The sequence below is a fragment of the Lepidochelys kempii genome, chromosome 6, assembly GCF_965140265.1.
Source record: "Lepidochelys kempii isolate rLepKem1 chromosome 6, rLepKem1.hap2, whole genome shotgun sequence".
Classification (NCBI taxonomy): Eukaryota; Metazoa; Chordata; order Testudines; family Cheloniidae; genus Lepidochelys; species Lepidochelys kempii.
The window spans coordinates 14,395,882-14,408,690 of NC_133261.1; the positions used below are offsets into that span (position 1 = coordinate 14,395,882).

At 49.3% G+C, this 12,809-nt stretch overlaps 1 protein-coding gene across 1 annotated transcript; it reads left to right on the top strand.

The window, feature by feature from the left end:
• Positions 1–1,333: 1,333 nt before the first annotated feature.
• RHOD (ras homolog family member D) lies at positions 1,334–12,499 on the top strand. Its single transcript, XM_073349057.1, is given in 6 exon segments — positions 1,334–1,435; positions 4,537–4,624; positions 11,334–11,443; positions 11,910–12,044; positions 12,331–12,423; positions 12,425–12,499. Coding segments are annotated over 6 exon segments (603 nt in total).
• The last annotated feature ends 310 nt before the right edge of the window (positions 12,500–12,809 follow it).

Below are 12,809 nucleotides of genomic sequence, written 5' to 3' on the forward strand. Positions count from 1 at the left end.
TGGCTAAGCCAAGCCACCATCTGGGCCACTCCATCCACACTGCTACTTTTATGGCACTAGCTTGAGCTGAGCTAGTATGAGTCTGCCTAAGAACATAAGAATGGCCACATCAGTGGTCCATCCAGCCCTGTATCCAGTCTTCCAACAGCGCTCAATGCCAAAGGCTTCAGAGGGAATGAACAGAACAGGGCAATTATCAAGAAATTGATCCCCTGTCATCCAGTCCCAGCATCTGGCAGTCAGAGGCTTAGGGACACCCAGAGCGTGGGTTGTGTACCAAACATCTTAGGTAACAGCCATTGCCTGGCCTCTATGAACTTATCCAATTCTTTTTGAAGACTTTTAGCCTTCACAACCCCTCCTTGGCAATGTGTTCCACAGGTTAACCAGGTCAACATGGACTGGGAATCACACCTGCAGTGTAGATAGGATTCTATTTTTATTGGTGAATATTGGTACATGTCAATTTCACCATACACACCCACCCACTCACCCCAAAGAAGAACGGTTTCCTTCACTAACCAGCTAAATGTACAGCAAGGCAAGGTAAAAAAAGGCTGCTTGCGAACTGATTTGAGTTGGTATATTCTGATACATTGTTAAATCACAAATTGTCAACCGTTACAAAGCTTTATGGTTTTGAATCTCAGCATCTACTGCCATTAAGTGATTGCCTGGCCCTCTCCCCCACTATGTGACACATAAATCTGAGGATTTCCTGCAACTGTGAAAGTTTAAACCTATACAAATCAGGGGGCAAAATGCTAAAATATCAACATCAATATTATCCACTGAAATTATAAAAATCCAAAGATTGAAATCTGCTACATCTGAGTCCAGATAGAGTGAGCATGTGTGCCTGTGTGTGTCACTATTTACTCTCTCTTGTGCCAACCTGTTCCCTTGGCTTTAGTCACATTCCTGGCCACACCTGCCCCCACTCTCCGCACCCTACGGGAGGCCATGTGCAGGGTGTGGACCCCTCTGGCTCCTGGCTGCACCCTCCTGCCAGAGCTGGGTGTAGGGCAGAAGCCAGCGTCACCTGCAGTCTCAGAGCCAAGAGTAACTCAGAGGAGTTACTCTTGGGGAGGAGGAGGCCTGGAGAGCGGAGGTCATCGAATCACCATACAGAAGGCAGGCTCAGGCGTGATCTGAGGGGGAAAGGAATCCTGCCCTATCCAGGTCTCAGGCTCTGGGATGGTGCCTGCTGGCAGGTGGCAGTTCAGGGCAGCTGAGTAATGGAGACTGGCAGAGCCCCCCTGGATGGGCTGTTAGGCACAGGGCGCTGGAGATGCAGCGAGGAGATAGGACACAGTGCCGGACACCAGGGGGCATGGAGACTGAGCTCACTGAGATCAAAGCTGTGATTGTGGGGGACAGTGGCTGCGGAAAGACTTCCCTGCTCATGGTCTTCGCCAAGGGGGATTTCCCCAGGGTAAGAACCCCCCCTCAGCCAGAATGACCTGGGGAGCAATACCCCTGCCCTCACACTGCTCCACCTAGGGGACCCTGCCCCAGAGAAACCCCTCTCACTGCTTCCTTATGGGACCCTGTCCCTGCCTCAACCCCAGAGACATCCCCCTCCTCCCCTCACACTGCTTCTCCATGGGACGCTGCCCTAGACCCCCCCCTCCCCTCACATGGTTCCTCCCCCTGCATGGGACACAGACAGTGTCCCAGTCCAGATACACACAGCTTCCCCTGGGGGACCCCAACCCAGAGAGAACCCCCCTCACACTGCTCCCCACATGGAACCCTGAACCAGCCATGCTTGGCCCACCTGTTCATTTCCAAGGTAACCTCTGCCCTCACTGGGTCAAACCCCTGGTCCATAGAGCAGCCCCTCCTTGACACAAGCTCTCTGCCCCACACCCCCCTGCCAGGTGCTCTGAGTAAGCCCTCTGTGGACCAAAGCCAGGCAGGAACCTCTGGGAGTGGAAGGAAACTCCCCCCATCAGCGAACTATGGGAGCCCAGCTGGCCAAGAGAAGTGAAAGCGATTGCTCTGGGGAGAGTCCTGGCCTCATCACATTCTCCCTGCCCAGGGAACCTGCTCTGCTAAGGCCACCAGCAAACACCCTCCCCAAGGAGCCGGCAGGAGCTCACCCAGACAGGATCGTCCTGGCAGCCAGCAGTGGCTAGAGAGACCCAGCTCTGGGTCACCTCCAGCAATGAACTGGGGCATTTCCAGACTTCCCAGCTACATGCTGAGGTGCTGTAAGGCACTGGCTGCGCACACAAGTTGTAGCTGTGCCATTCTGGCTGTACACATACAGACCATGCTGTATAACCCCCTAGTGGTGACAGAGTTACACTAACAAATTTATTTCGGCATGCTGTACTAGTCTAAGGTGCTCCTCGTTCTTTTTACTAGTACACCGATTCTCAAACTTCATTGCACTGCAAACCCCCCCCCCCCCCCGACAACAAAAATTACTACAACATGACCCCAGGAGGGGGGACAGAAGCCTGAGCCCACCCAAGCCCCACCACCTGGCACAGCAAGCCTAACACCAGCCCTGGCGACCCCATTAAAACAGGGTCCTGACCCACAGTTTGAGAACTGCTGCACTAGTATAAACTCAGTAACCCCTTGGGGAAATGACCCCAAATTTTGCACATTAACTGTACCCACACCTCCATGCGCCACACAAAATGTCAAAGGAACTCAAGTAATGGGGAGGCTTTTCTAGCATTTCGAGAAGAGTTGAGCTTGAAACAGAAAGTTGGTCTAGTCTAGACCTTAACTAGCCCAGGCAGTTTGCTGAAGCATGCATACACCAGTACGGCCATCGGATCGATCACAGTGGTTTCGTAAATGGAGCCCAGTCAGAAGGACACAGAGCTACTTCAGGTTTCTTGGGTGAAAAATCAAAGGTGGTCTTAATCTTTCAGGGCAAATCCTATGGAATTTAGTGGGGCAGGAAACAAGGGGGCTCTGTAGGAATTCCTCTACAAACTTACTATAGAAAGCAATGGTGAATGAAACATTTTCTAAAGGCTTTTGTGACCTGTTTTATATAATTCTCTAGCAGGGGTATCATGCCCTATTCAATGCTATAAGGTGGTTCAAAAAGACGATATGAAAGGTTGTTGTAGCTGTATTGGTCCCAGGGTATTAGACACACAAGGCGGGTGAGGGAATCTCTTTTAAAGAGAAAATCTTCCAAGCTCACACAGAGCTCTTCTTTGGAGAATGCATTGGGGCACTCTATATTGGCTGAACTTCCACCTGAACAACTGCCCGCTGCTCACATCTCCCCACTAGCACCTTGGTGCTTGCTCTCAGGTTGCACTTCTCGCATGGTGGAGGGGCAGCTTGGAAGAAGCACAAAAAGCCAACACTATCTCCTTCAAACCCACCTCTGCTGCATGGCCTGCAAATGATGCCAACCTCCAAGCAACTGGGGAGCTCTGGTCACTGTGGGTTCCACTCACCATGGCCATCTTACTGTGTTTGTGGCAGCCACCTGTCCTCTTTGACTTCATGCTTGGCATGTAAACCCTCTGGGGCTGGAACCACTGCCTTCTTCTACACATACAGGGCCAAGCACAATGGGGTGGCGTCTCTGGTAAGCAAATAGGTCTGGGAAACCATTTTTTCAGTGAATACTAAATTTGCCCACAAAATGTATTTTTTAGAGCACCAAAAATATTCACAAACTTGGGTCAAATTCAGTGACTAGTTTGACCCCCTCCAAAAAATTGGGGGCAAAAAGGTTTTTAATAAAAGAAAATGTCGCATTTCACTGTTTCGAAATGAAACATTTCATTTCAAATCAGTGTTTCATTTAGAAGTGTAGTCAGGTTTTTTAAAAATGAAAAAGGGTGAAACACACCCAAAAACAATCCAACATGAAACAATACACTAGGAGGGAAATGTCTCTGCTCAAATGAAACATTCATTTGATCCAAAATGAATTTTTTTTCTGGGGTGGGAGGGGGTCAGGGTTGGGGGTGGTTTTGTTTGTTTTTGGTTTGTGTTTCAGCGAGAAAACCCCCCCAAAAAATCCATTTTGGTTCAAACTGATTTTTTTTCCTTTCAGTTCAGCCCTGAACTGAACAATATTGGTTCAGCTCCACATGTAAATAAAACAATAAACCACAGGGAGACACACAGCACAAGCACCCTAGAAAATCACATGGGTGGGGAGGGGAGAAGAAAACACACTGTTGCAGTGAATGGATGGTACAGTCCGTGGTTAAGGGCCATCCTTGGGAGACCTCCATTCAAGTCCCTGCTCTTCCAAAGAGCTTCCTGTGTGACCTTGCTCTGCTCAGTGCCTCAATTTCCCCATCTCTACAACGGAGGTACTACTTCCTTACCTCACAGGGGTGTTGTGAGGATAAACACATTACAGATTGTGAGACACTCAGTTATTACGGTGTTGGAGGTCATGTGAGTACTTTAGATAGACTGATAGAGAAGCGTTTAAAGAGGAATGAACGCTAGCTCCCCATGGGCCAGCCTGCTGAGCAGTAGTGATGGCTGTCTTTCTTTCCAGCACAGTGACTCTCCCCTCCTTTCTCCTCCTAGGTCTATGTCCCCACAGTGTTTGAGAAGTACTCTGCCTCTTTCCAGATTGGCGGCAAGCTGGTGCAAATCAATGTGTGGGACACAGTGGGTATGTATAGGTAGAGGATGGGGTGTACCAGGGGTACACAGGTCTTCCGGGGGGGTACATCAACTCATCTAGATATTTGTCTCATTTTACAACAGGCTACATAAAAAGCACTCTCTCAAGAAAGATCTTGGAGTCATTGTGGATAGTTGTCTGAAAACAACCACTCAATGTGCAGTGGCAGTCAAAAGTGCAAACAATGTTGGGAATCATTAAGAAAGGGATAGATAAGAGAAGATATCCTATTGCTTTTATACAAATCCATGGTATGCCCACATCTGCATATATTCATGCAGATGTGGTCACCCCATCTCAAAAAAAAAAGATATATTGGACTTGGAAAAGGTTCAGAAAAGGGAAACAATGATTATGGGTATGGAACAGCTGCTGTGTGAGGAGAGGTTAATAAGACTGGGACTTTTCAGCTTGGAAAAGAGACAAATAAGGGGGGAGGGAGAGACACATGATAGAGGTCTATAATAGCATGACTGGTGTGGAGAAAGTAAATAAGGAAGTGTTATTCACTCCTTCTCATAGCATAAGAACTAGGGGTCACCAAATCATAGAATATCACGGTGGGAAGGGACCTCAGGAGGTGAATCCATGCTGACTGTTCCTGATCACTTTCCTTTCCTCTAAGAGGTTCAGAATGGATTCCTTGAGGACCTGCTCCATGATTTTTCCAGGGACTGAGGTGAGGCTGACTGGCCTGTAGTTCCCAGGATCCTCCTTCTTCCCTTTTTTAAAGATGGGCACTACATTAGCCTTTTTCCAGTCGTCCAGGACTTCCCCCAATTGCCATGAGTTTTCAAAGATAATGGCCAATGGCTCTGCAATCACATCTGCCAACTCCTTTAGCACTCTCTGATGCAGTACAATCCGGCCCCATGGACTTGTGGTTGTCCAGCTTTCCTAAATAGTCCCGAACCTCTTCTTTCTCCACAGAGGGCTGGTCACCTCTTCCCCATGCTGTGCTGCCCAGTGCAGTAGTCTGGGAGCTGACATTGTTTGCGAAGACAGAGGCAAAAAAAGCATTGAGTACATTAGCTTTTTCCACATCCTCTGCCACTAGGTTGCCTCCCTCATTCAGTAAGGGGCCTACACTTTCCTTGACTTTCTTCTTTTTGCTAACATACCTGTAGAAACCCTTCTTGTTACTCTTAACATCCCTTGCCAGCTGCAACTCCAAGTGTTATTTGGCCTTCCTGATTTCACTCCTGCATGCCTGAGCACTATTTTTATATACTCCTCCCTGGTCATTTGTCCAATCTTCCACTTCTTGTAAGCTTCTTTTTTGTATTTAAGATCAGCAAGGATTTCACTGTTAAGCCAAGCTGGTCGCCTGCCATATTTACTATTCTTTCTACACATCGGGATGGTTTGTTCCTGTAACCTCAATAAGGATTCTTTAAAATACAGCCAGCTCTCCTGGACTCCTTTCCAATTATTCTCTCAGGGGATCCTGCCCATCAGTTCCTTGAGGGAGTCAAAGTCTGCTCTTTTGAAGTCCAGGGTCTGTATTCTGCTGCTCTCCTTTCTTCCTTGTGTCAGGATCCTGACCTTGCAGTGAACGGAAATTAATAAGCAGCAGGTTTAAAACAAAAGGAGCTATTTCTTCATACAACACAGAGTCAACCTGTGGAACTCTTTGCCAGAAGATGTTGTGAAGGCCAAGACTATAACAGCATTCAAAGAAGAACTAAATAAATTCAAGGAGGATAGGTCCATCAATGGCTATTAGCCAGGATGGGCAGGGATGGGGTCTCTAGCCTCTGTTTGCCAGAAGCTAGGAATGAGCGACAGGGAATGGCTCAATTGATGATTACCTGTTCTGTTCATTCCCTCTTGGGAACCTGGTACTGGCCACTGTTGGAAGACAGGATACTGGGCTAGATGGACCTTTGATCTGACCCACTATGGCCATTATGTTCACTAGCAAAGTCGGTACAAACTAAAATTTCATACAGACCATGACTTGTTTATACTGCTCTGTATACTATACACTAACATGTTCAGAATACAAATATAGTACTATTTATTTTATAATCTTATGGTAAAAATGAGAAAGTAAGCAATTTTCCACTAACAGTGTGTTGTGACACTTGTAGGTTTATGTCGGATTTTGTAAGCAAGTAATTTTAAGTGAGGTAAAACTTGGGATATGCAAGACAAATCAGACTCCTAAAAGGGGTACAGTAGTCAGGAAAGGTCACAGGGATAAGGCTTGGGGCATGGCTTGCTATGCAAATCGTAGTTGGAGCTTGATTGTGTACACTATACATGTGTGTTGGGGTGTGGCATATTATGCAAATCAGTGGGTGGCTTTTATTAGCATGCAAATTTGGGGTAGAAAAAGAGACACTTTCAAACAAGCCAATTTTTACCACAATGGTTTTTGAAAGAAAGTGACGTTCCTTACAAGTTTTTTTTTTTTAAAAAGCAGATTTTCCTCATGTTCAGGAAAAAAAATATATTTGTAGCCTTCCTTTTCTTAAAACATTTCCCTGGAAACAGAAGGGCCCCTTTCCCACAGGCCCACATCAGCACCCTGGGATCAAAGTTCTTTCTGGGTTCTGCTGTTGGCATCCTGAGCTCTATCCCCTACCTTGAACTTAAAGTGACACAGCCCAGGACTGCTGGCCCCCCATCCCTTCCAACAACAGGAGCCAGGCCTCAAATTCATAGAATCATAGAATATCAGGGTTGGAAGGGACCTCAGGAGGTCATCTAGTCCAACCCCCTGCTCAAAAGCAGGGCCCATCCCCAATTAAATCATCCCATCAGGGCTTTGTCAAGCCTGACCTTAAAAACTTCTAAGGAAGGAGATTCCACCACCTCCCTAGGCAACGCATTCCAGTGTTTCACCACCCTCCTAGAGAAAAAGTTTTTCCTAATATCCAACCTAAACCTCCCCCACTGCAACTTGAGACCATTACTCCTTGTCCTGTCCTCTTCTGCCACCGAGAATAGTCTAGAACCATCCTCTCTGGAACCACCTCTCAGGTAGTTGAAAGCAGCTATCAAATCCCCCCTCATTCTTCTCTTCCGCAGACTAAACAATCCCAGTTCCCTCAGCCTCTCCTCATAAGTCATGTGTTCCAGACCCCTAATCATTTTTGTTGCCCTTCGCTGGACTCTTTCCAATTTATCCACATCCTTCTTGTAGTGTGAGGCCCAAAGCTGGACACAGTACTCCAGATGAGGCCTCACCAATGTCGAATAGAGGGGGACGATCACGTCCCTCGATCTGCTCGCTATGCCCCTACTTATACATCCCAAAATGCCATTGGCCTTCTTGGCAACAAGGGCACACTGCTGACTCATATCCAGCTTCTCATCCACTGTCACCCCTAGGTCCTTTTCTGCAGAACTGCTGCCTAGCCTTTCAGTCCCTAGTCTGTAGCTGTGCATTGGGTTCTTCCATCCTAAGTGGAGGACCCTGCACTTATCCTTATTGAACCTCATCAGATTTCTTTTGGCCCAATCCTCCAATTTGTCTAGGTCCCTCTGTATCCTATCCCTGCCCTCCAGCGTATCTACCACTCCTCCCAGTTTAGTATCATCCGCAAATTTGCGGAGAGTGCAATCCACACCATCCTCCAGATCATTTATGAAGATATTGAACAAAACCGGCCCCAAGACTGACCCCTGTGGCACTCCACTTGACACCGGCTGCCAACTAGACATGGAGCCATTGATCACTACCCGTTGAGCCCGACAATCTAGCCAACTTTCTACCCACCTTATAGTGCATTCATCCAGCCCGTACTTCTTTAACTTGCTGACAAGAATACTGTGGGAGACAGTGTCAAAAGGTTTGCTAAAGTCAAGAAACAATACATCCACTGCTTTCCCTTCATCCACAGAACCAGTAATCTCATCATAGAAGGTGATTAGATTAGTCAGGCATGATCTTCCCTTGCTGAATCCACGCTGACTGTTCCTGATCACTTTCCTCTCATGTAAGTGCTTCAGGATTGATTCTTTGAGGACCTGCTCCATGATTTTTCTGGGGACTGAAGTGAGGCTGACTGGCCTGTAGTTCCCAGGATCCTCCTTCTTCCCTTTTTTAAAGATTGGCACTACATTAGCCTTTTTCCAGTCATCCGGGACTTCCCCCGTTCGCCACGAGTTTTCAAAGATCATAGAATCATAGAATCATAGAATATCAGGGTTGGAAGGGACCCCTGAAGGTCATCTAGTCCAACCCCCTGCTCGAAGCAGGACCAATTCCCAGTTAAATCATCCCAGCCAGGGCTTTGTCAAGCCTGACCTTAAAAACCTCTAAGGAAGGAGATTCTACCACCTCCCTAGGTAACGCATTCCAGTGTTTCACCACCCTCTTAGTGAAAAAGTTTTTCCTAATATCCAATCTAAACCTCCCCAAGATAATGGCCAATGGCTCTGCAATCACAGCCGCCATTTCCTTTAGCACTCTCGGATGCAACTCGTCCGGCCCCATGGACTTGTGCACGTCCAGCTTTTCTAAATAGTCCCTAACCACCTCTTTCTCCACAGAGGGCTGGCCATCTCTTCCCCATTTTGTGATGCCCAGTGCAGCAGTCTGGGAGCTGACCTTGTTAGTGAAGACAGAGGCAAAAAAAGCATTGAGTACATTAGCTTTTTCCACATCCTTTGTCACTAGGTTGCCTCCCTCATTCAGTAAGGGGCCCACACTTTCCTTGGCTTTCTTCTTGTTGCCAACATACCTGAAGAAACCCTTCTTGTTACTCTTGACATCTCTGGCTAGCTGCAGCTCCAGGTGCTATTTGGCCCTCCTGATTTCATTCCTACATGCCCGAGCAATATTTTTATACTCTTCCCTGGTCATATGTCCAACCTTCCACTTCTTGTAAGCTTTTTTATGTTTAAGATCCGCTAGGATTTCACCGTTAAGCCAAGCTGGTCGCCTGCCATATTTACTATTCTTTCGACACATCGGGATGGTTTGTCCCTGTAACCTCAACAGGGATTCCTTGAAATACAGCCAGCTCTCCTGGACTCCTTTCCCCTTCATGTTAGTCCCCCAGGGGATCCTACCCATCTGTTCCCTGAGGGAGTCGAAGTTTGCTTTCCGGAAGTCCAGGGTCCGTATCCTGCTGCTTACCTTTCTTCCCTGTGTCAGGATCCTGAACTCAACCAACTCATGGTCACTGCCTCCCAGATTCCCATCCACTTTTGCTTCCCCCACTAATTCTTCCCGGTTTGTGAGCAGCAGGTCAAGAAAAGCTCCCCCACCAGTTGGCTCCTCTAGCACTTGCACCAGGAAATTGTCCCCTACGCTTTCCAAAAACTTCCTGGATTGTCTATGCACCGCTGTATTGCTCTCCCAGCAGATATCAGGAAAATTAAAGTCACCCATAAGAACCAGGGCGTGCGATCTAGTAGCTTCTGCGAGTTGCCAGAAGAAAGCCTCATCCACCTCATCCCCCTGGTCCGGTGGTCTATAGCAGACTCCCACCACTACATCACTCTTGTTGCTCACACTTCTAAACTTAATCCAGAGACACTCAGGTTTTTCTGCAGTTTCATACCGGAGCTCTGAGCAGTCATACTGCTCCCTTACATACAGTGCTACTCCCCCACCTTTTCTGCGCTGCCTGTCCTTCCTGAACAGTTTATATCCACCCACGACAGTACTCCAGTCATGTGAGTTATCCCACCAAGTCTCTGTTATTCCAATCACATCATAATTCCTTGACATCACCAGGACCTCCAGTTCTCCCTGCTTGTTTCCAAGGCTTTGTGCATTCGTATATAAGCACTTGAGATAACCTGCTGATTGCCCCTCATTCTCAGTATGAGGCAGGAGCCCTCCCCTCACAGACATTCCTGCCTGTGCTTCCTCCCGGTATCCCGCTTTCCCACTTACCTCAGGGCTTTGGTCTCCTTCCCCCGGTGAGCCTAGTTTAAAGCCCTCCTCACCAGGTTAGCCAGCCTGCTCGCAAAGATGCTCTTCCCTCTCTTCGTAAGATGGAGCCCGTCTCTGCCCAGCACTCCTCCTTCTTGGAAGACCATCCCATGGTCAAAGAATCCAAAGCCTTCTCTCCGACACCACCTGCGTAGCCATTCGTTGACTTCCACGATTCAATGGTCCCTACCCAGGCCTTTTCCTTCCACGGGGAGGATGGATGAGAACACCACTTGTGCCTCAAACTCCTTTATCCTTCTTCCCAGAGCCACGTAGTCCGCAGTGATCCGCTCAAGGTCATTCTTGGCAGTATCATTGGTGCCCACGTGGAGAAGCAGGAAGGGGTAGCGATCCGAGGGCTTGATGAGTCTCGGCAGTCTCTCCGTCACATCGCGAATCTTAGCCCCCGGCAAGCAGCAGACTTCTCGGTTTTCCCGGTCAGGGCGGCAGATAGATGACTCAGTCCCCTGAAGTAGAGAGTCCCCGACCACCACCACCCCCCTCCTTCTCTTGGGAGTGGTGGTCGTGGAACCCCCCATCTCAGGACAGTGCATCTCATGCCTTCCAACCAGCGGAGTCTCCTTCACATATGTGAGTGTGAGTGTGCATGCACATATGTATCAGCACACGTTAGTGTGTCAATATGTATGTGTGAGTGCACCAGTGGGTGGCTGAATACACACACATGGTTGGCTGTCCTTGGGGGCTGGATCCCCTCTCACATACAGAGGGTGGGGAGGGGTTGGGGACCCTGCACTTGAAGGGGAGGGGTACTTAGTGACCTCCATCTCCTCCTCACAGGGCAGGAAGATTACAACAGGCTCTGCCCCCTCTCCTACACAGGAGCCCATGTGATTCTCATGTGCTTCGACGTCACCAGTCCCAACAGCTTCAACAACATTCTCACAAAGGTAACAAAACTTCTATAGATCAAATGGAAGAGGCTGGGACTGGAGTAGCTGGAAGCTCCTGCCACAGCCAGTGCTGCTTCCCTGCTCCCTGCAGCACCCCCTTCTGGAGAGGCTGGGGCAGCCGGGAGCTCCCCCCACACAGCCACTGCTCCCACCCCGCTCCCTGCAGTGCCAGCCTGGGACTGGAGTAGTCGGGAGCTCCTGCACAGCCAACCCCAATTTCATGAGCATTCATGGCCTGCCATACAATTTCCATACCCAGATGTGGCCCTCAGGCCAAAAAGTTTGCCCACCACTGCTCTAGCTCTGTTCTGCTGGCCTCTATTGTGTTCCTTAGGGGTATGTCCCATTCTCTGATTTAATGGGGATGAACATGGGGCTCAGACCCTCCCCCAAAGCCTCTGAGGGCATGTGGGGTCTCCCACCCCAGTGCTCAGCCCCTGTCTCCATCTCTCTCCCTGCATAGTGGTACCCGGAGGTGAATCACTTCTGCAAGGGCATCCCCATCGTGCTGGTGGGCTGCAAGACTGACCTGAGGAAGGACAAGGTCCTTCTGAGGCAGCTCCACGAGGACCAGCTGGAGCCCATCACCTACCATAAGGTGACAAAGCCTCTCCCCCGCTTGGCCAACACACGCCATCCTGAATCATCATGCTGGGATGAGGTTGTGGCAAGGCAGCGATTCAGTCAGCCGAAGCAGGGCATGTCCTGGGCCCTGCCAGAGACTCGAGGAAGCCCAGGAATGGTAGCTGGGGAGGTGATGCCCAATGGGAATGGATCCTGGAGGCCCCAGGCTGTACAATGGGCACAACATGCCTTCAGCAGGGACCCCAGGCCCTGCCCAGCCCTATGCCTTCTGTGGGTCTCACACCACTCCCCTGTTGCAGGCAGAGGCCATGGCCTGGGAGGTGCACGCTGTCACCTACCTTGAGTGCTCGGCCAAGTACCAAGAGAACATCACCGACAACTTCATGGAGGCCTTCCAGCGCTGCCTTGAGCACCATGCGGAAGGGCCAGCGCAAACGAAAATCCAAGAGAAGCTGCCTGCTCTCCTAGCCACCTCCATACTTCTCCTGGGGACACCCCAGTGTCCTGCACCCATCCCAGAGCCATCTCTGCCCTCCAGCATCTCCATGGGCATCGGGTCCCACGCAGCAGGGACTGACAGGGCAGATCTTGCCCTCCTCGCAGCATGCATCACCGGGGATGAATGATGCCACAGGAAGGGCAAATACCTCCCCCATAATCTGGCACAGAATGAGACCAGAGTGGAGAAGGAGCCATATTCCAGCTCACATGATTCACTCCCTCAGCTCTGTAACAGATCACAAGTTCATGTTCAATAGCCCTAATTCCTCCCAGATTT